General features: G+C 48.8%; 1 protein-coding gene across 1 annotated transcript in view; it reads left to right on the top strand.

The window, feature by feature from the left end:
• The window catches only part of CACNA1E (calcium voltage-gated channel subunit alpha1 E), a 264,872-nt gene that overhangs the window by 143,617 nt on the left and 97,467 nt on the right, over positions 1-23,788 (top strand). The window contains exon 10 of the mRNA XM_075936805.2: positions 21,232-21,347. Within this exon, the coding sequence (XP_075792920.2) occupies positions 21,232-21,347 (116 nt within the window). The remainder of the gene's footprint in view (positions 1-21,231; positions 21,348-23,788) is intronic.

The raw sequence follows: 23,788 nt of genomic DNA, 5'->3' as shown, positions 1-23,788 counted from the left end.
ATCACACCATTAAAGAATAAAGTATATCACTTTAAATATGTTTGGATGTTTTCTACATTTTCATGTACATTGATTTCAGTTGCAGCAGAATACAAAGCATGCAAAGCATACTTTATGCTTTTTTTTTTTTTTTTTTTTTTTTTTGCTACAAATACTTGCACTGGAATAAAGATAAACAAGAGAAATAGTACTTTTCCATTCACCTCATACAAGTACTATAGTGCAGTCCTTTATTGTGAAAATGCATCTTACAAATGTAGGCTTATTTTTACACAATTGCACGCAAAATAAAACAATGTAAAATTGTAGAGCTGTCAGCTCTACTCAGTTCTACTTCTTATTCAGTCAGTCGTTAAGACAAACAAATTGGTTTACATTTACAGGGGATAATGCTGTTCACATATTTACAGTGTCTCCTGAAAGGGAGAACAGGGGCTCACATAGCACTATGATAGCTAGTTGCAAGATATTTACATGCACCGGTTATGCTAAATATTCATATGCCCCTTCATACTTCCGTCTCCATTCCAGAAGTACATGCTTCCATGTTGATGACTGGTTCTGTTCAAAAACCATCCAAAACAGTGAGGACTAACACATGTTCATTTTCATCGTCTGACTCAGATGCCATCAACAGAAGGTTGATTTTCTCTTTTGATTGTTCGGCTTTGTAGTTTCTGCACTGGAGTGTTGTTCTTTTAAGATTTCTGACAGCAAGGCCACACCTCGTCCCTCTCAGATTTTGGGAGGCATTTCAGATTCTTAGACCTTGGATCAAGTGCTGTAGCTATCTTGAAAAATCTCATTTTAGTACCGCCTCTGTATATTTTTCACATCTGCAGTGAAAGTGTTCCTAAATCAAACATGTCCTGGATCATCATTTGAGACCACCATAACATGAAATATATGGCAAAATGTAGATAAATCCAGAGAGGAGGTGATATATCTATAAGGAATTCACTTACAAACGTAATTAACACATTTTTAATGAGCGTCATTAGCATGAAAGCATGTTCGCTGGAATGGTGGCCAAAGCATGAAGGGACACACGAATGTTTGGCATGTCTGTCACGTAAATACCTGGCAATGATGGCTATAAAGTGTGAACATAAATCCACATTTATAAGTTGCATTTTCACGAGGAGACTGCACTGCCGTACTTGTATGAGGTGAACTGAAAAGTACTCTTTCTTTTGTTTCTCTCTTTTACAGTGCAAACATTTGCAATAACAATAGTAATATAATGTGAGCATAGTATACACTGTCTCTTGTGTTGTAATTGAAATCAATATATGTGAAAATGTACAAAAAGATCCCAAAACAGTTAAAATGAATTTCAATTGGTATTCTATTATTGTGAAAAAAAGTGATTAAAACTGCGACCTCTTGTGATTAATTTTTTAAATCGTGTTCATTTGTTCTGAATTAATCACTTGAATTTGCCACGATTAATTGACAGTCCTGCTCTTAATGGAGATTGTCGTTAAGGAATCCAGTCTGCACACTAGAGTGTAGCGCACCTAACGGATTGTCTGTTTTTTTCCTGTCCGCTAAATGTAAAGTTGTCGTTTTGGGGGCATTTTCCAAAGTGATGGGCCTGATTTTTCTCACACCCCAGCTTCTGGCCAAGTGGTAGCACAGGAAAAGGATTTCTTCGGTGGCACCTCTACCGAAATGCCAGCTGAAATTGAGCCGGAAAACATGGGGTTAAAAAGCAGCTGCGAAGAGGCACAAAATGAGATCAAACTAGCTACAGGCATAAAGGGAAACAAGAAGACTTTTTATAAATACATTAAAAGCAAGAGGAAGACCAAGGACAGGGTAGGCCCACTGCTTAGTGAGGAGGGAGAAGCAGTAACAGGAAACTTGGAAATGGCGGAGATGCTCAATGACTTCTTTGTTTCGGTCTTCACCGAGAAGTCTGGAGGTGTGCCTAACGTAGTGAATACAAGCAGAGAGAGGGTAAGTTTAGAAGATAGGATACACAAAGAACAAGTTAAAAATCACTTAGGAAAGTTAGATGTCAGCAAGTCACCAGGTCCTGATGAAATGCATCGCAGGATACTCAAGGAGCTGATAGAGGAGGTATCTGAGCCTTTAGCTATGATCTTTGAAAAATCATGGCAGACGGGAGATTCCAGAAGACTGGAAAAGGGCAAATATTGTGCCCATCTATAAAAAGGGGAATAAGAAAAACCCAGGAAACTATAGACCGGTCAGTTTAACATCTGTCCCAGGGAAGATAATGGAGCAGGTAATTAAGGAAATCATATGCAAACACTTGGAAGGTAATAAAGTGATAGGGAATAGCCAGCATGGGTTTGTGAAGAACAAGTCATGCCAAACTAATCTGATAGCTTTCTTTGATAAGATAACGAGCCTTGTGGATAAGGGAGAAGCGGTGGATGTCATATACCTAGACTTTAGTAAGGCATTTGATACGGTCTCGCATGATATTCTTATTGATAAACTAGGCAAATATAACTTAGATAGGGCCACGATAAGGTAGGTGCATAATTGGCTGGATAACCGTAGTCAGAGAGTTGTTGTTAACGGTTCTAAATCCTGCTGGAAAGGGATAACAAGTGGAGTTCCTCAAGGGTCTGTTTTGGGACCCGTACTGTTCAATATCTTCATCAATGATGTAGATATTGGGATAGAGAGTACGCTTATTAAGTTTGCAGATGATACCAAACTGGGTGGGGTTGCGACTTCTTTGGAGGATAGGGACATAATTCAAAATGACCTTAGCAAGTTAGAGAAATGGTCAGAGGTAAACAGGATGAGGTTTAATAAAGAGAAATGCAAAGTGCTCCACTTAGGAAGGAACAATCAGTTCCATACATACAAGATGGGAAGTGACTGTCTAGGAAGGAGCATGGCGGAAAGGGATCTAGGGGTCATAGTGGACCACAAGTTGAATGAGAGTCAACAGTGTGATGCTGTTGCAAAAAAAGCAAATATGATTCTAAGTGGTATCAACAGGTGTGTTGTAAGCAAAACTCGTGAAGTCATTCTGCCGCTCTACTCTGCACTAGTTAGGCCTCAGCTGGAGTACTGTGTCCAGTTCTAGGCGCCACATTTCAAGAAAGATGTGGAGAAATTGGAAAGGGTACAGAGAAGAGTGACAAGAATGATTAAAGGTCTAGAGAACATGACCTATGAAGCCAGGCTTCATGAACTGGGCTTGTTTAGTTTGGAAAAAAGAAGATTAAGGGGGGACATGATAGCGGTTTTCAAATATCTAAAAGGGTGTCACAAGGAGGAAGGAGAAAATTTGTTCCTCTTGGTTTCTGAGGACAGGACAAGGAGTAATGGGCTTAAAGTGCAGCAGGGGAGGTTTAGATTGGACATTAGGAAAAAATTCTTAACTGTCAGGGTGGTCAAATATTGGAATAAATTGCCAAGGGGGGTGGTGGAATCTCCCTCTCTGGAGATATTTAAGAACAGGTTAGATAGACATCTGTCAGGGATGGTGTAGGTGGAGCTTGGTCCTGCCTTGAGGGCGGGGGGCTGGACTCGATGACCTCTTGAGGTCCCTTCCAGTCCTATGATTCTATGATTCTATGAATGTTAGACAAGAAAGCACACCAGGGCAGCTGCTTTCATTATGGACTCAATGGGCGACAGAGCTGAGGTTTGAATGTGCAGGCTGGAGAGAGGGCATTGGACTAGGGATTTTGCTGCCATCAGAAATCCAACTGAGGCCAAATCTTATAGCCTTCAGCTTATATTGCTCATCCCTTTCAGCAGTCAGCCCCCAGGTAATAATCTGTGACATGACCTCTAGGCTGTGTCTACACTGGGCCACTTATTCCGGAAAATCAGCCGCTATTCCGGAAAAACTATTCTGCTCCCGCTCGGGCATAAGTCCTTATTCCGGAACACTGTTCCGGAAAAGGGCCAGTGTAGACAGCCCAGTAGTCTTTTCCGGAAAAGTGCGTCTACATTGGCCACAGATGCTTTTCCGGAAAAAGGGCTTTTCCGGAAAAGCAGCCTGCCAATGTAGATGCTCCTTTTCCGGAAAAACTGAAAACGGAATAGTATTCCGTTTTAAGCATTTCCGGAAATTCATGCCAGTGTAGACACAGCCCTAGGGTATAAAAAGACTACACTCATTTGCTCCAGAGTGACTTCAAAATATGCACAAGAGAGAGAAAATTAGTGCTTTCTTATAAACGATCATTGACTTTCTCTAAATGCTAAGGTGAGTGGTGTCTTGGAAATGTGTGTGTTCATCTATACTATGATAGAAGGAGAAATGTCCGTCACGCTATCTATCACAGAGAACATTTGAGAAGACTTGAGAAGTTTCTAGGGGGAACACCCCAGCCCCACCTACGGCCCTGCCCCGTCCCCTGAAGCCTCTCTCCCACCACAGGGAGGGGAGAAGGAATAGCCGTGTGCCGAGTGCATGTACATTATGGCATTACAGTCCAGATTCTCCATTGCACACTCACTCCTGCTAGATTGTGGCCCTAAAGCCAATGGAGGATCTTCTGGTGATGTAGAGTGTTATAACACCTGTGGTCCCGCCCCTCCTTTTGCTGTTGGTGTGCGGTGGGGGCAGAGGTATGGCTAGGGAGAAAGGGGTGTGTCTGTGGTGTTCCTACATCCTACCGATCTCTGGTGAGGATGTTGGCCCCTTGAAGTTGTTGGCCAATGGAAGGGGACCGGCCTGGCACAGAGCAAGCTAATGTTGCTGTTGTACCCCACTGGGGCTAGGCTTTGTATTCCACATCTATAGCCCAGGCTCAGGTCTTAAGTCTTTCTATGGCCGGTCTGTCATTTTCTAATCAGGCTTTTTTATGTGAAAAGTTTTGGATCCGATTCATTCTTTCTGGTTTTCCACAAATCAGAACAAACGAAAATTGGATCAGAAGAATGGCCCAATTGTCTCAGGCCAATAGCCCGTCTAGCCCAGTAGCCTGTCTTCCAGCCGTGGCTGGTGCCCGATGCTTCAAAAGGAATTAATTCAGCCAGGCAGTTGGGAGTGACCCATGCCATCCTATCCCAGTTTTTGGCAGTCAGAGGCTGGGGACACCGACAGCACGGGATTACCTCCCTGGCCTACTAGCCGTTGATTGGCTGGTCTTCCATGAATGTATCTAATTCTTTTTTGAGCTTTGTTATACTTTTCATCTTCACAACGTCCCTTGGCAACTAGTGTGAGGAGGTCCTTCCTTTTGTTTGTTTTAAATCTGCTGCCTATTCATTCCATTGGGTGTGACCCTTGGTTCCTGTGTTATGTGAAAGGCTCTTTCTCCATCCTGTTCCTGGTTGCACAGACTTCTGTCAGATCTACCATCTCTCTTCTAACACGAACGGTCCCCGTCTTTTTAATCTCCCCTCCTACGGAAGTTGTTCCATACCCCCTAATCATTTCTGTTGCCCTTCTCGGTACCTTTTCCCACCCTAACAGAGCTTTTTTCATACGAGATAACCAGAACTGGGCATAACATTCACGGTGTGGATCAAGAGCAATGTATCAAATTCCCCATCCATTTGGGCCCTACTGATTATGCCCTGTTTTCTTCCTCCCTATCTCGCAGCAGTGCTGTTCAAGCTAGACCCTGGAGAGGTCCTTTGTCCTATGTTCTACTATTTGCTTTAGTTAAATCCTAGGTGGGGAGGAGGAGAGATGCCAAACTAATCAGCTTACCCGTAAGAACAAAACCGATTAGAATATGGAGAAGAAAGGAAACATGAACCATGCTCTGCGTGAATAACTTCCTGAGTCCGTAGAGTTTCTTGGACCAAGAAGGTTGTGTTGTCCATGTTCCTTCCTGCTGTGTTCTTTCCTGCAGAAAAGCCTCTCTTCCCAGGGTTCCCAGTCTCCCCGGCTGGTTTGTAGTATAAGTCCCCATTCCTTCCATTCCCCTAAGTACAGCACATGGCCCTACCACTGCCTGCAGTGCCTCTGACCAGCTACCCATTCACTGTGTCCTTCCCTCTTTCCCCAATGAGTAGTCCTGTGGCACCTTGGGGTACGTCTAAACTACATGGCTCCGTCGACGGAGCCATGTAGATTTGTTTGTTTGGCAAAGGGAAATGAAGCCGCGATTTAAATAATCGCGGCTTCATTTAAATTTACATGGCTGCCACGCTGAGCCGACAAACAGCTGACGCTCCCCTGTTGACATGAAAGCCTTTTATCGACCTCCTTGGTAAACCTCATCCTACGAGGCATAACGGGGAGGTCAATAAAAGGCTTTCAGGTCGGCGCAGAAGCGTCCAGACTAGCCCGCTGAGCCAACAAACAGCTGATCAGCTGTTTGTCGGCTCAGCGCGGCAGCCATGTAAATTTAAATGAAGCTGCGATTATTTAAATCGCGGCTTCATTTCCCTTTGCCGATCAGCCTAATCTACGTGGCTCCATTGATGGAGCCATGTAGTTTAGACACATCCTTGGAGACTAACAAACATAAATAGAATCACCAGCTTCCATGGGTAAAACCCACTTCACCAGATGCATTGGAGTGGAACTAACAGAAACCAAGGTACATAGCTAACAACAGAAGAAATACCCATCAATTGCAGGACCCGTGTTAATGAGGCTGATTAAGTGGGCTGGATGTGTCCCCTACATATGTGGAAGTGCAGATGTTAAAGACAGGAGAAATTGACTGTGTAATACGCCAACTGATTAATGTCTTTGTTCAAGCCCAAGATAAAAGTGTCAAATTTGTAGATGAATTCCAGTTCTGCAGTCTCTCTCTGTAATTCCATTTCTCTGCGCCATTCATGGTGAATTTCCTTTGCAGAAGAATGACTACTTTTAACACTGTGATTGCGTGACCAGGCAGATAAAAATGTTCCCCTACAGGTTTATGTGCGTTCCCATTTCTGATGTCTGATTTGCGTCCATTTATCTTTTGTCATAGAGACTGCCCAGTTTGACCAATATACATGGCAGCGGGGCATTGCTGGCACTTGATGGCATATATCACATTAGAGGATGTTCAGTTGTATGACCCCCGATGTCGTAACTTATGTGGTTAGGTCTTGTGATGGTGTCGCTTGTGTAGACAGAGTTAGCACCTTGGCAATGGTATGCCTGAAGCAGGTTCTCAGCTGGGAAGCAGGGCACAAAGAACAGCTCAAAAAGTTAACCAGCAGGGCCAGAAAAGTCCCAGCCAGCTGCCTAGTAGCAAGTCAGAGAGTAATTTAAATCTCCTTCCACTTTCCTGCAGTCATTCTGGGGATGTTAAATCTCATTTTCTCCATTTGTAAGTCTTTTCTGACCCCTCCCCTTCCATACACTACTAAGCCTTTGAAAATAAAAAGACTGAATGTTATAATTAAAGGATCAATTTGGCAACATTTCTTTGTCTTAAGATCTTCTTTCTTTCAGTCTTACTATAGTGTTCTCAGTCTCCGGAGAGCATTTTTCAGCTTCTTCAAGAAGCTTCTGAGCCCTCGCTGAAATTTTTTTCACTTTGCCTAATTTAAAAAAAAAAAAGAAAAATTCCAGCCAATTTTGGAGGCATAACAAACGATGAATAAGATTAAGTTTTAGTGATTAATAATAAAGCCGTTAAAGGAGCGAGTGAACGTTTTTGACAGAGGCTGGGGTTTTGGCTGGCTGTGTGCAAAACCCGGGGCCAGCGGTGTTCCAGCTGGATTGGGAGGGTGAGACGGAAATGCTTGCCAGAGAATTGTTCTGGAAAAGTGGGTGAGGGGTTGGTGCTGTGGGGGAATCGTCTCCAGAGCAGGGGTGGGGAACCTTTTTTGGGTCAGGGGCTGCTGGGCCACAGAAAAGTCAGTCAGGGACCACACACAAGTGAGAAACCAAAACCAAAACCCCTCATGGACGTGGCCCCCAACTGAGGAGAAAGACACTTCCCACATTCCTTTTGCACACCAGAGCCATGGGGGGGTCCAGCCTAGGAGATTAAGTGTGCCAGTGTGGGCTCTCCAATGCTGGGGCGGAGGCTGAGCCTGGGGGGACCGGATCCAGCCCCTGGGCCTGAGGTTTCCCACCCCCACTCAAGAGGATGGAAATTGGGCCACTTATGTGGGGAGAGGTCCTGCAAGAGGCAGAAAAACACAGCGGAGGAATATCTTATTGGACTGCATCAATGCAGCCCTGTGTTTTCTTCTTTGAGTATCGTTTTTGGAGATGCAGCTTTGATGTAGCCCGCAAGGGTGTGTGTGTGTGTTTTGGGGAGGGGTGATGGGGAGTAGAGTAGAGGGGAGGAGAAATAAACCTTGAAAATTCCAGTTGCCATGACAACTGAATGAGTTGTGAAAGTGGCCTTTTTGAACTACTTTTGAATCAGAAAGGCAGGGAGGTGGGGGTAAAGAAACACTTGCATCTGTAGAGTTCTCCCCACTTGTCTCCTAACATCCACCGCAAATAGCAGCTCTCTGGGTTATTTCAACTGGCATTACAAGGTACATGTTGGATTTACAGAAGCTGATCTGCTTTATAATACTCTGCATAGTGAGCAAAACACACCCAGATAATTCTCTTCTATTCTAGTAAGGCTCTTAGACCATCACCATAGTATCTGAGTGCCATCCATAATTCAAGCTACTGAGCCTTTGAGATGGTCATCTATATTCAGTAGGCAGGTGGGCATCCATATTCAATAATGTTTTGCACTTTGGTAGCACCTTTCAGCTCAGAGCCCTTCACAAACGGCCCTGTGTGGGTTGGGTGTTCCCCCCTCTTTACAGGAAGTAATAATTCTTCTTACAGCTGAGTAGAAAAATCCCCAGCAAATAACTGAGTTGATCGTTTCCCCCTTTTATTTCTGTGCATGAATTATTCACCAACGGATCTTGTCTTTCAAAGATGTTGCTTCCTGAGAATTCCTCGTGAATCTCTTTGGCAGATAATCCTAGCTCTGCTGATTGCGAAAAGCGTGTTTGAAATGTTCACAGTTTGTGTTGCGGAGCCAGGGGGGTTAATGACATAAACACCTGGAGCCTTGGCTAGTGGTTTTGTGAGTCCTCGGCATTTGGGCGTCCAACTTTAAACTCTGTAAATGGCCTGATTTTAAGAGATTAGGTGTTCTGTAATTCAGAAAATGAGACCCCCATTAAGGCGACTCGTGATGAGCATCCAAAATTGAGGCATGAAGATTACTGGTTACTGTGTAAAATGTAGACCATTGTGAGTGTTCTGTGACAGGGTGACATTTAACCAAACTAGCGTGGATTGTGAATTTGGCGCTCAAATTTACAATTCAAAATTCACTTTAGGTGACTAATGAAGTATTCAGTTTGAGCACTCGAATGTTCCCAGGAAGCGAACATGAATGGGAGGGGAATGCAGTTGAATCGAAATTTGCTTTCATAATTGCATGAATATTCACGGGCAGTTTTCAGCTTTAATACATGTACTGTGCTTTTCAACGGAGGATCTCGACGCACCTGAAAAAGTTGGGTCCAGTTGTTCTCAGTTGAATATGGGGGAAATTGAACTACAGAGCGGTCATGTGATTTTTCCCAGGGCCGTGGAAGATACTGGAAGAGCTGAGAATACAGCTTACTTCTGAGATCAGTGGTGCTGCATTGGCTTATGCCGCGAGGATCTGGTAAAGACACGGTGGCCTTTGCCGCCGGCAAGATGCACATGTCATACCCTGCTCTGTATCTCATTCACATCAAACATAAATAGCACCATTTGCTAGCATCCTCTATGATTGAGTGAAATCAGCGTCTGGGGGAAGGCCAGCTATCTTAAGCTAAACCCCAGCAAGATAACACTGGTGGGTAGAGGGAGACTTTTACGAGAACTTGCCAACACCGTATCATCACCCAGTGTGCATACCACACAAAGCCTAGGAGTTCTCTTAGGCTACATCTTCACTGCGAGTTTTTTGTGGCAGAAAATATGCTAATTTTTCTGGGGACAGGCATAAGGATCTTGTGCAAAACGGGGGTTTTGCACCAAAAAAAGAGTCCATGCTGCTTCTTTTTGCACAAAATCCCCTTGTGCAAAAAGAAATGGCAGAAAATATGCTAATGAGATTGCAACTCATATTAATGAGCCCCTCATTAGCATATTTTCTGCCAAAAAAAACTCACAATGAAGACGTAGCCTGCAGACTCCTTACTGGTGTTAGATACCCAAATAGCAGCAGCTGCTGAAATTACCGTCTTCTACCTGCAGCTGGCAAGAAAAGCGTGACCTATCTTGACCAATCCGGACATAGCGATCCAGGCATTCAGGGTCTCCAGGCTAGATTTTGCAACACATGCTACCTGAAAATGAAGGTAGATATTTGAAAAGCTCCAGCTGGTGCAACAGCTGTGGCAACTTGCCTGATGATTTGGGTAGGACAACGTGAGCACCTCTTACGTGGGAGTGCCTGTCACTGCTCTGGCTCCCCAGCAAATGTTAAAATTCCTGAACTTGATCTTCAGAGCTGTCAATAGACTGAAGCTGAGAGATCTCTGTGATGGGCTGGGTCACAGAGATCCCCTTGAGACTGTCACCTGGTCTACTGATCAGACTATTTGAGACCACCTCCCTGTCCTGCTGAGCCAAAACCTCTGGTCTCTCCCAGCTAAGGCACAGGTAACAGCTCCCCAGCAGCGTAACACAGACACTGAGAACAACTCAGCTCTGGGAAGGCTCAGTCACATGGACTTGACAGCACCCAGGAGCACAGCCCCAAATAGGACCAAACCCCCAAATAAATCCGTCTTACTCCGTATAAACGTTTTACATAGAGCAAGCTTATGAAGTTTGCTACCTTTATCAAGGAAAGAGAGAAATGCACAACCGTTGTCTCCCTCCCTTCTCCCAGGAACAATTATTTACACTGCGTTAAATAGTAAACGAGTGATTTTATCAAGTATAAAAAACAGGATTTAATTGGTTGCAAGTGGTGACAGGCAGATCAAAGTAAGGTACTAAGCTAAAATAAACAAAACACGCCAGCTAAGCCTAATATACTAAGCGAAGTTGTTACAAATCATATTTCTCGTTCTAGTTCTTATTTCAGGTGCAGTTCTTCATGAGCCAGAGCTGATCTTTTTCTCTGACCTGACCCAGCAGTGCTCCTAACTCTTCTCATTGCAGTTCTTTCCCCCCAGATGTGCTTGTGTATCTCTTAGAGTAGGGAGGCTTTTCAAAAGCCAGCAAAAGACCATCATTGATTGCTTCCCATCCCTTAAATAGAATATCCCTAGGGCAGGAATCCTTTGTTCCATTCTTCCCCCTCCCCCAAGAGTAGTAAATTCAAGATCGATTCCAATACCAGATCCCACGGTCACATGTCTTTGTAGGACCAACCACAGTTTGGACTTACAGGAAAAACCAAACTATTTACAGCTCATTGTCTTGAGCATCGGGCCATTAAGTTCCTTAAGTGCCACTACTGGCTTCCACTAGAAGATCGAGATTACTAAACCAGATTGACACTTCATATTTCTAACTTGACATGATACACGCACACAGACCGAAGATACACATTCAGCAGATTGCGAGCTTTTCAACCATTTGCTTTTTGCATAAAGCATATTTAAGTTATGCATATTCATATTCAAAACCATATTGCCATAAAAATCTGGGGGCGTAGCATCACAATCTCAAACAGCATCTCCCCTGTGCTCAAAGGCTCTCATGACAGCAGCACTCCTCAGGGACAGTGACGCTCCCACAGCCAAGAGAGGCGGTCTCTTTGTTGGCTAACCTACGGCAATGGAACGTCCTCTAAGAAGAGCAGGGAAGCACTTCCATTTCATTGCTTTTGTAACCCACACTAAAATGGGCTGGATCTTTGTCCCCCTCTCATGACTGCTCTGAAAAAGGTAGTTTGAGTTTGCTACAGCTGTCAATTATTGGAGTTAATCCTTCAACTCAAGTGGGAAACCCCCCGAAGACTGGGATCAAACCTGCAGTCAGTCCAAGATTGGTCAGTTATGCATTCAGGACAAAATGGAAGACCATCCCTTTGCCATGGCTTTCCCACAGTAATAACCCAAGTTTGGAGGCCAGATGACATGGCGATAGCTGACGTATAAATACCTAGCGAGACAAATATATTGGAAAGAATAGGGCAGCAGAAAAGCAGTCGCCGTCTTTCTGTGACTGCTCACCTGATATCAAGCGGACCCTGGGAGCAGGACTTAGACTGTGAAAATGCCAGTCCACTTTCACCATGACAGACGTGAACTCTCCATCGCGTTATCTGGAAACTAGATTCCAAAGATTTGACGTGAGGACACCCTATGCACAGCTCAGCTTTGGGGTCCGAATCATGTTATGGAAGGGGTGAAGTGGAGCTGAAGTCAGAAGGTTTTACTTGTTTGGTCAGTGCTGCTGGAAGGCATTGGATCAGCACTCTTGGAAATGGAAGCTTTTTGTTCACAGCCTGGATAGTGTTGTTACCCCAGAGTGCTGCAAGTGTGCACCAGCCCTGAACTGGAGGGAAGACCTGTAGGATGTCAGAGGATTTCAGTCACCATGCACCCCTTGGCTTCTTTGGTGCATCTACCAAAAAAGGGAGCCAAATGTCAAGGTGAGATTTAAAAAAAAAAAATCAATGCTCCCACCTAGACCTGGGGACTCCGTTTTATCCAAACCAATCTGACTCTGCCATACAACGTGAGTGCTCATAAGGAAGCAGAAACCCTCCCGGTTGCTGAGGGTCATGGTGTCTAGTGAGGTCTGTCTCCCGGTAGCAGATAGTACCTATCAGATTCTCAGACCAGAGGAAGGGAACACCAAGGAGAGCAGCAAGAAGCCAGGAGAACTCACAGTGAAGGGAGGAATGTACCATCTGTGCTCCGAATGCCCTGACAAATTGGGCATGCCATTATGAGGGTGGTCTCCCGAGTAGGGGGACAGATGGCGCGCCTCTCCCCCGCCCCTGCTTCACTGGGCTCCCGTGCTTCCTGTCACATCCCCCCGTGTTCCTCTCAGTCGCTAGTGAATGGCGTCGGATGGGTCTCCCTGCGTTCTGGCCCATGTAGGGATGACCTCCCATGGACTTTAGTGGACTTTCATCTCCCTAGGCCAGTGTGCTACAGTTCAGCCTGCCAGCGGGAATGTGCCTGCGCCCAGCCTTCATTTTACAAATGGGGCAGCTGGGGTGGCCCAAGACATTCAGTGGGCCCAGAGTTTGGATCCCCAACGCTTTCCTAGAGCTTCCATGATATGGGAGCCTGGAGAGATGACACGCGGAGGCCCTGAGAGAAGAGAGTAGCTCACACAAGGGTAGTGTCAGAGGGAGCCAGGCCCTGCCTCCCTTGGCTGGGTTTGGCCAGCCAGAGGTATTTGAAGGGGAAAAGAGACGGTCCAGTGGTGAAGCAAGGAGGGGGGGCAGTTGCCCCCGGGTGCCACGCTGGGGAGGAGGGTGCCAACTTAGTCCACCTCCACTTTCCCTGTCATCCCTCGGCTCGCCTGCTCCTCCTCTGCCTATCACCGCTGGCTGGAACCTCCCCCCACCTCTCCGCCCCCAGCCCGACCCTTCTCCATATCTGCCAGCAGGTAACTGTGTTTGGAGGCCCGGCCCCAAACTTCAGGGGCAGGGGGGAAGACACGGTACAAGCTCCTCCCCCTCCTCCCAGGGTTGGGCTTGGCTGTGCGCCAGGTTTGGGGCCCTACCACGCGGTGGAGGGAGAGCGGGGGACTTTGTTTTTGCTCCATGGCACATAACACCCTCACTATACCTCTGAGAAGGTCATAGAGAACTCCCCCCCTCCCATCTGAGGCTCGGTCTACACTACAGTCCTAGGTCGGGTTAGCTACGTCATGCAAGGGTGTGGAAAACCCTCACAGAGATGCCATCCTGAAGGCCGACAGGCTATTCAACGGGAGGCCTTCACTCATCGACATGGCTGACGTCGCTCAGGGAAGCGGAACACCTACAGCAGTGGGAGGAGCTTTCCCTCGCTGTAGGGAGCGTCTTCGTGAAGCGCTATGGCGGTGCGGCTGCATCGATGAAACGGCACCACTGCCATGCTGTGTAGCTCAGCCCTTACTCTGCTAACAGTCAGATTTCCGGGCCCGAAGCCCTTCCATGGTGGTTGGGCGCCTCACTCCTCTAGGCGTCTTTGCAAGCTCATCCTCCCTTTGAGTTGCCATGTCTCTAAATGGCTGTCAGTCAACGCGGCCTGCCCGGATCTTACTCAGCGACAGCATTATCTTTACCCAGCGCTGCAAATCGGTTCTGAGCAATCCTTGATCTGTCAGTTTCACCCACCCACTTTCAGATGTCACCAGCCCCCGCTGCTGCCCTGCTCGGTAGCGTGTCTCTGAAATGAAATAATTCATTACATTGAGCTGAACTCAGCCCCCCTCCCCCACTGTGGACAAAAGCAATGTGCCCATATGCGAGATTCGCAATCTGCCACATTTTATCTTTGAAAGTGCAGCAGCAGTGGAATAGGCCCAGTCCCTGGCCCTGCCGCTCCCAGGGACGCCCTCTCTCAGAATCAGCCCAGATATTAGGTCTTCCCCAACAGAGGTTTGATTGCAGTGGAAAGAGTCCATCAGTGCAACCCCGCCACCCCGAATGTGGATTCACGAGGGTGCATGGAACTGTCCTGCCCTCATGCACTGGGAGCTTGTGAGCTCCCTGTTAGCTGCAGAAAGCGGGGATTGGGAAGGGTGCATTTCTATTTGTTTCTCCGGGGATTCAGGCCCTGAAAATGGATGTTCTCATTCCCAAATGGCTTCTTTGGCTGGGCTTCTTCTTGGACACATCTCCTAGACCGCAAAGCCAGAGGAGAACACGAAATGTCTAGGTCTGACTGCCTGTACAAATCACACCATAGGATTTCCCCGAATCGACTCTTGTTTGAACAGAACGTACCTTGTAGAGAAAACATCCCATCTTGATGGAAAGATTCCCTGTGATGGAGAATCTACCACAGCCCTGCGTAAGTTATCTCCATGCTTAATTGCTCTCAGTGTTAAAACTTGGCACCTTATTTCTAGTCTGAAGCTTTGACTTCCTGCTGTTGGCTCTTGTTACACTTTTCTCTGCTAGGCTGAAGAGCTCCCGCTTAGCCAATGTCTGTTTCCCAGGACAGTACTTGTAGGTCACCCTTTAGCCTTTTCCTTGTTAAGCTAATGAGATTGAGCTCCTGGAGAGCCTCATTTCCATCCCTGTCATCACCGTCTCTCACCAATCACAAGGTAGTCGGAGCTCTGCTGGCTTTGCTCTACAGGTTGGGCGTGCTGGCGGTTACATGGCCCATGAGGCTGTGCCAGACCGTGACAATGTTGTGTTGTGGGGGGACCAAGCAATGAGCACAGGCTAGGAGGTGTGGCAACCCAACCTTTGACCCAAATTCGCTTAGGTCTGGTCTACACTAAGTTAGTGTGACCCAAGCTAAGTTGCTCAGGGGTGTGAAAAATCCACACCCCTGAGCAATGTAATGAAGCTGACCTAACTCTCCAGTGTAGACAGTGCTATTGCCTCGGTGGGAGCTGGCTCACCTACACCGACAGGAGAACCTCTCCTGTCGGCACTGGTAGTGTCTACAGTGAAGCGCAACAGTGGTGTCAGTGCAGCTCTGTGGCATATCAAACATAGAGAACCCCTTCGTTTCCCAGTCGCATCTCCCTGTTCTACAGCACCCAGGCCCTGTGGAGAGCAGCGATCAGGAGGTGCTGAAAGGTCCATGTGACCGGGTCAGAGCAGAAGGCCATACAAATGTGGTGGAGGGGAGCTATAGAAGCCTCAGACTGAGGAGATCTCTGTTCCCTGAGTAACAGGGAGGGGTTAGTTTAGAACCAGCAAAGGCCTTCAGGGGCAGAGGAACACCTGGGGCTAATTGACCAGCCTTGCACAGTCAGGCCAGCCTAGGCCAGGCAGGACCCCTAGGGATAATTAAGAAAGCCAGTTCAGACTGGCTATAAAAGAAGCTTTGCCTGCAGTTGGGGCGCGTGTCGCTGAGAGGACTGAGGGAGGCGCCGCTGGGAGAGGTGGAAAGGAGACAACAACTGAACACTAGGAGGATGGACTGGGGAGAAGGAAGGGGGTGGGGAAGTAGCCCAGGGGTCTTGGAGCTGTCTTATAGCAAGTGTCGAGGATTCACATAGGCAGCTTCTATCATAGGGCCCTGGGCCGGAACCCAGAGTAGAGGGTGGGCCTGGGGTCCCCCCCACAACATCCACCTCCCCATTTCCACTTGGGGGAAAGGACTGTGGAGTTTATTCTCTGTTTACTATACGCTGGAAAAGCGCTTAACAAACAGCAAACTAAAGCCCCAGGCGTGGTGCCTAAAACTGTGGGCTGCTGTGAGCCTCTGAGCCAAGCAAAATCCTCCAGGAAGTGCAGAATCCACTGAGTTTTCGTCGGAGCTTTGTCATGTCCAAAATAGACAGCTTCTACCCAAATGGTTTTTCCTGCCCTCTGCAATGCTGTAAATATACCTTGTTCCCCTCTACTATGCCAAGAACTGTGATTCTATTTGCTGATTGTCTGGACAGGCTCTTGTTTTATTGCCTTTCCTGTTCGTTTTCTCCTCTCCTTCCTTCTTTCTCTCATTTTCAGTCTCCTTTTCTCTCCGTGTCCCCCACCCGCTTCCTCTAGTGTGGGAGTAGAGAAGGTCTCCTTTTAGTCTGACATCCGCAGATCGAGGGGGAGAGCCCTTTGATGCTGAACGCCAGACCGGCAGGAAACTTCACTTTCCTGGGGTGGTATTAAAAATGCTCAGATTGTCTAGCGCTCATAAACAAGGGATTCTGGGAACAGTCAGAATCTTTTTTTTTTTTTTCACAAAAAATTGCCCACACAGTGCTAAGTGTGTAATGGCTCTGCCTGGGTAATAAACTCAAACTCCCTCTAATGCAGACATACAGTTCTTTAGATTTCTTTGAATGCTTTCAAGAGGGAGATGGCTGCTGCGATCTCAGAGGAGTGAGACACATGTCTTGTAAAAGAACACAGCCGTTTGTTCTTCATAATCATGCCCCCTTAATGCTGTAATTAGAACGCTGCAGGGCCGCAAGGGGGGAGCAGTATATTAAGTGATCGTCTTTGTGCCTTATTCTTCCTATGTCGTGGGCTTTTGTTCCTGCGCAGGTATTGTGACAGGCACTTGCTTTAGCCATGTGCTTGGGGGGTGTGTGTGTGTGTGCATGCGTGTGTGCATGCGTGTGTATACATGCCACACACCAGCATGTACATGCTTGTGTGTGTCTGGGCACAATGGGCAGCAGTAACCATTTGCACATACCTTTCCTTCCCTGGAGTCACTGCAGAGATTAATTTTGCCCACGGTGTGTATGGGAGTGGGAGTCTAAGTAGGTGTGTGGTTGTATATGTAGGTTCGTATCCTCAAAGTATTGTGTCTGTGCAAGTGGCAACACAGTGTGTGTGCGTGCATATGTTAGGCTTATGACTAAACGTGCATGGGTGGGTGTGTATTCCAAATGCATCCCCTTGTGCAGCGCGTGTAGTCACGTGAGTCTCAGTGCAAATGGCTCCTGTAGTGCTGTGCATGCACCACGCCTGCAGGTAGAGCCCCGCACGGATACTAATTTGGTGTCCGCGTCTGCAGAAATGACCCCGTGGACAGCCGCAGCTATAACACAACTTTGCAGGCTTCTAGAGACAACATTTTGATGGGAATCTGCCCTGGCTCCCGGAAGTGGCTGGCATGTCCCCGCAGCCCCTACTAGGGACGGGAAGCAGGAACGGAGCCCACTCCAAGCTGCCCCTCCAGTGGCTACTGGGACATACTGGCTGCTTGTGGGAGTGGTGCAGGGCCAACGCAGGCAGGCAGAGAGTTTAAAAACTCCTGGTTTGGCTTCCGTTGCTTCTGGGAGATGAAGCTTGATTCCAGGAGACTCCCAGGAAAATTGGAAAGCTTGGAACCCTGGTGCCTACCTGTCTGTGGTCACTCTGTCTAGCGGCATACAGAAAGGGAGCCTGTTGGCTTATGGACATGGTCACCGAGGTGTGTACACAGGTGTGTGAGCCAGAACTGGCAGTGTATGATCATGCGTTTTGAGTCAGTGGGTGTACACGGTTCATATCCATATAGAGTTGTGGGAATGGACATTTGCAAGTTTGCTCGGGTGTGGTGTGTGTATGTGTTTGTGTTTTCATCCCCGTGTGCATGTATGTTGTGTGCATGTATGTCTTTGGTCATGTGTGTGATTGCAGACGGCAGTATTCATGGATTTATTTCTGTCGTGTGTTCCCATCCATTTGAGTAGAGTCGATGTGTATGTGCCTGAGCAATGGAGCGTGTGAATGCGAAGTCTGCCGTGTGTGGGATTTTTTTTGTGAATGATGGTCACAGTGTATGCTTGGGCTAGTAAGGTCACAAGTGTGTGCATGTCCGGATGGGTGTCTGCAGAGTATACCGAGGGGCGAGTTCTGTGTCCCCGTGCGTGAGCAGTCTTGCTCATGGGAGTAGACGTGTACAGCTCTATATGTAGGTACCTATGTCTGTGCATCTTGCAAGCTTGCCCACCCCGGAGGGGCTCATGTCTGATGGAGTTACCATGACAACAGCAGGAGACCCTGAACCCGTAAACAAAGCTTTATTTGTACGGAATCGGGGAAGCGTGCATTGCTGATCACTAGAGCAAAGCAGCTTCCGCAGAGAGAAGGATCTCCCTGCAAACCTTTCAGATGTTCTTCCCGTCGATTCGGGGGGGAACCTTTTTAGGGTCGGGGGTTGCTGACCCACAGAAAAATCAGTTGGGGACCGCACGCAAATGAGAAGCCAAAAAAACAAAACAACCCCCCCAAACCCTCACTGACAAGGCCCCTGAATGAGGAGAGAGACACTCCTCACAATCCCCTCACGCAGCAGAGCCCAACGGGCCCAGGCTAGTTAGTGTTTTGTGTGCTCCAGGGTCTGGAACACCAGTGCCGGCTCCCCCAATGGAGTCCTGACCCTCCGTTCGGGTGCATCAGGGACGGGGCTGAGTGGAATTGGAGGAGCAGCTCCTGCATGGCTGCCACGGAGTTGGGGTTTAACTCACCCGCTAGTTGGGCCGCCAGCCACAAATGCCTCCTGTTCTACTGCCGTCAGGGGCTCAGCCTGTCAGGAGTAAGCTTGAGTTGAGGCTGAAACTCCATTTTCTATAGCTGCCCCCTGCTGTGCCCGGAGATGAGGAGAGTCCCAGGATGCAGCGAGCCGTCAGCATGCCGGCACAGCGGGGTGGGTGAAGGCGGGAATCCCAGAGTTTGTCGGGTAGGCCAGAGACCACAGGGAATCCAGACATCGATTTTCGCTTCTGGAGGTTTCCTTTTATGAAAGTAGCTGTAGGAAACACCAGAGCCCAGCGTGCCCCCCACGGCTACAGCCAATGCTGGGTGCTTGAGAGGAAGGTCTCACCCCTCTGTGTCTACCCCTCCCCGCTCACACACACACACGGTTCCCACGGGTGCTTAGCACCCGCAAACACAGCGCCGCTCGCCGACAGCTGGATGCTGGCCAACCTGGCCCGATTGCTCCGGAGCCCAGATGGGAGCTGAGCTCGGTTTGAAAATCAGGCCCCCACCAGGCAACCTTACCCCACAGAGGGGGAGTCGCCTCCTGGCTCGGGATGAGGAGCCGCGCAGGCTGAGACGCATGAGGCTGATCGCCAGGTGCATCCCAGACTCCTGGGACTGGTTTGCCTTTGAAACTTACTAATCTGTTTGTTCCTCCTTCACGACCGTGAAGAATTACAGCAGGGAAGGCTGCTCCTGGGTTTCCCCGTCCCCCTGGCTGATCGCTGGACAGGGGCTCCTGCGGGCCGACCTGTTCTGATTCAGCTGAGCTTTGGGCATTATCCTCACGGCACCAAATAACCTCCCCCCCCTTACTCTTTGTGGGACGAGCGAGCCCTCACATGCGGCTGAGCCACCCTGGAGTCTGCCCACATCCACAGCGGTGTGGTTTTGGCTTAGAAAAGGCCTCTGGTGCCCTGCGTTAGCGCACACCTGGCCAACAGCTTGCCCTCAAGTAAGCAATGGGCAGCTACATAGGGATGAGAAATAAGGCCACAGAGGTATGATGGTCTAGCGGTTCAGGCCCTGGCCTGGGACTTAGGGAAGCTGGATTCCCAGCTCTGCCACAGCCTTCCTGGGCGAGCTGGAGTGGAGTGTTTGAGAGCTGTCGGGGTGCAAAAGAGTGGGGAGCCATTCTTGCCACAACCCTGAGGTACTTGATCCAGAGCAACCGCTCGAAATATGCAGGCCGGGGGGCCCTCTGCCCACCCCTCTGAGCCTCCCTCCTGCTCTCCCGGCGGAAGGGGCAGTGATGAGGCTGCGAACGTAAAACATCGGCCTGGTCTGGTTTCCATGACTGGGAGCTGGAGGGTCTATCTGTCCATGTGGGATGGCAGCGTCCTGCAGCCAGGGTGGAGAACGGGGTTCACGCCAGTCATGTTTGATTCTCCTCCTCGTCCCCGTGCGGGTCTGGGGACTGGATGCCATTGCCCTGTGGCGGGAGTTCCTGGCGGGTCCCCCTCCTCTCCGGCCTGCTCCCTGCCTTGCCCAGATCCACGGAGCACACAGCCCGGCTGCAGTCGAATAAATTGTATCCTAATAAGGCAGCCTCCCAGCCACACTGCAGTCTGTGTGAGAGGAGCGGTGCCGGCGTAGGGTTGTGAGCATCTCTCTGGGAGAGGAGCAGACGGTATCGGTTCCTGTAGCAGGAACGCTCCCCGCAGCTTTCTGCCTGTCCCGGTCTGCCCACCCCTCGGGTTGCCCAGCCATGGCTCATCACACATCGCACTTACTCCTTCTTGGTCCTCCCCCTCTATTGCTTCCCTCCCGTCCCCATGGTGGAGCCTCACCTCGTCTCGCCCACTTGTGCCTCCTGCTCTTTGAAGGGGGGGGCAGAGCATGGCGAGCACTGGGGGGGCGGGAGAACCTGGTTAGGACATGGGCCGTAACCTCCCTCGGACCTTGCACTGGAGCCGGGCAGGGCTGCTGCAGAATGTGGGGATTTCATTGCACATTCATCTGCTTTGCTCCTCTCCCCGCCATCGATGCTCCTTCCTCTTCCGGCCTATTGGCCGTGCCACCATCCTCCCATCGCCCTGTCTCTACTCTCCTCCCGCCCCCCCCGTCCATTCCTCGAAGCCTGCCACCGACCTTCTGCCTGGAAAGTGTCCCCTCCCCGACTGTGCTGCATGTTCCAGGCTGTGCCACCCTGAGTGTGTGTACACACACACACACACACACACACACACGCACTCCCTTGCCCTAGCCATACTGCCCTGCTCTCTCCCTTTCTCCCCCACCCCCTTTGTCCCAGCCGGGCCACGATCCCTCAATAACACCGGCCTTTCCCCTTCCGTGTCCGCAGGGAGTTTGCCAAAGAGCGAGAGCGAGTGGAGAACCGCAGAGCCTTCATGAAGCTGCGGCGCCAGCAGCAGATCGAACGGGAACTGAACGGCTACCGGGCGTGGATAGACAAAGCAGGTAAGGCTGCTAGCAGGCAGCGCCTGTTCTCCGGGCAGCGCCTCCATGGGAAAGGCTCCCCGGGGCTCTGGAGTTCAGCAGATGCTTGCACAGTGGGAGGCTGCCGTCGCTGATGAATGAATTCGCTCCGTATTGCACAGCTTGTGGGTCCATACGACTCTCTGCCCCTCCCCCACACTCCCGACTGTCTCTGCCTCATGCCTCCCCCGCAAAATATTTCCCCGGGGCAGAAAAGGCTCTGCTAAGCTGCATGAAGCCACATTGCGCGGTGGAGACCAAAGCACCTGAAAGGTGCCTGCTTGGGCCGAATCCCACCCGTGGTGACAAATGCAAAGTCCACGGCGGCTGGAGAGGCTGACGACGCAGGAGCAAGGGCAGGACTTGGCGTGGCTGCACATTCAGGTCAGTTCGCAGTGACACCGGCTGTGCAGCACGAGGCAGTTCGAAATCCCAGGCCGAGTGGGTGGAACGTGCTTGGGAGCCTGCAGGGATCGGAGCTAACTTTAGTGGCCATTAACACAGCTGCCCAGCGACACAGCTAAACTAGCTCCGCTCTTCTCCCTTAAGGGTGCCCTGAGGAAATCAGAAATTCAGACTTACCCTTCAGTGCCAAGCAGTTCCAAGCTATTAGGGACCACGGGGTTTGTGCAACCTCCACCTGCCTGGTCTGCAGGGAGCTCCCTCCAGGGAGATCCTGTGCCCGCACATAGCTCACTGCAGAGCCAAGGCCAGCGGGGTTATGTTGCTGTCTGGCCCCTTTGCTGTCTGGCCCCTTTGCACAGCCAGGAGCTGACAGATTGCTGTCTGGATCTATCCCTCCCCATCTTCCGGAGTGGGCTGATCCTCCGAGAGGCTGAGCACAGGAGGGGAGGTCCCATGGGGCAGCCGTTTGACTGGGTGCCCTCAGTGACAGAGCTAACGCAGCTCCACGGGTACACTCCTCCTGGCCTGAGCTCTTGAACTCCATGCTCCTGGGATGAACCAGCATCACATTGAGCTGCTGGGCGGGGAACAGTGACGTACGAACCAGCTACTCAAGGCCACATTCTGGGGTGCGTGCTTTTAATATTGTGCCCATAATCGGCCAGCATCTATCCACACGCGGGAGATAAGGCAGGCTGATAACAGCAGGGAATGGCCTCCTGTGCAGAGATTTGAATTTCTAGTTTACCCTTAACCCTGAATTTCCTGGGTTTCTAACGTTTGTTTTCTGTGATTTGCTTAAACGGTCACAGTACTGAAAGGTCCAACCACGGGCAGGCACGTCAAAAACTTCCCCCAACTAAGATTTGTGTGTGGATAGGAATTATAAATCCCATACTGCAAATTTTGAAGTTATCCTCTAATGCGATAGATGCCATCAAGTGCCAGCAATGCTATGTTGGCCAAATTGGACAGTCTCTATGGCAAAGGATGAATGGACACAAATCAGATATTAAAAACGGTAACACACAGAAATTTGTAGGGGAACAGTTAATGTGCCTGGGCACTGGTTCCTGGACTTTACAGTAGCCGTTCTTCTACCAAGGAATTTCACAAGCCACACACAGAGAGAGTGTGGAACCAACCTTCATATGTAACTTTGACACTGTTTCCTTTGGCCTGGACAAAGACTAGAAACTGGATGACCTATTATAAAACTGGCTTTCCTTACATTCAACACCCCATTGATATCAAAAGCTAAGTGTGGAACACTTCCAGCTCACTCATTTAGGTTCATTAGCACCAGCACTATAATTGACAGGTCCTTTTTTTTCTCCCTCTCCCTTCTTATTCTGAGGGTCCCCCCTTTTTTTCTCCATTCAAGCTCATCACATCTGAAAAAGTGGGATTTGCCCACGAAAGCTTATGATACTATCTATATTTTTGTTGGTCTCTACGGGCATGTCTACACTAGGAAATTATTTCAAAATAACTACATTCGACTTAATAACCCCCAATTTTACAAAATCAAAATAGTGAGCCCCCACTACGGGGAAGCCTTGAAATGATGTCTGTTAATGTGGACGTGCTACCTCAACTTAGAGCCCCGTGAAGTGCTAGAGAGTGATTTGGTCGAATTATTCTAGGGAGTCGTTATTTCGAAATAGTGGTACCGGAGCGTCCACACTAACGCTATTTCAAAATAACGATTTCAAAATTAGCATTATTCCCCGAGGAAAGCAGGAATACAGATTTCAAAATAAGCAGCTCGTTATTTCGAAATAACGGGCTTGGTAGTGTGGACGCTCTACTTATAACTGCGACCTAAGGGGAGTTATTTCGAAATAATGCCCTGTATAGATCAGAGCTAAGGTGCCACAGGACAACTTGTTTTTAAAGGTACAGTCTAACATGGCTGAGACTTTAAAGTTATCTCCCATCAAGGGACTATAAGTTAGAGTAGGTGAGAGTCAGTCACTTTCCAGCTAGTTCCGCTCCGGCAGGGTTTTCACACTGGA

The sequence above is a fragment of the Pelodiscus sinensis genome, chromosome 9 (genome assembly GCF_052426305.1).
Source record: "Pelodiscus sinensis isolate ZL-2025 chromosome 9, ASM5242630v1, whole genome shotgun sequence".
Taxonomy (NCBI): domain Eukaryota; kingdom Metazoa; phylum Chordata; order Testudines; family Trionychidae; genus Pelodiscus; species Pelodiscus sinensis.
The sequence above is the reverse complement of the archived record's forward strand: the minus strand, read 5'-3'. Positions and strand labels throughout refer to the sequence as shown.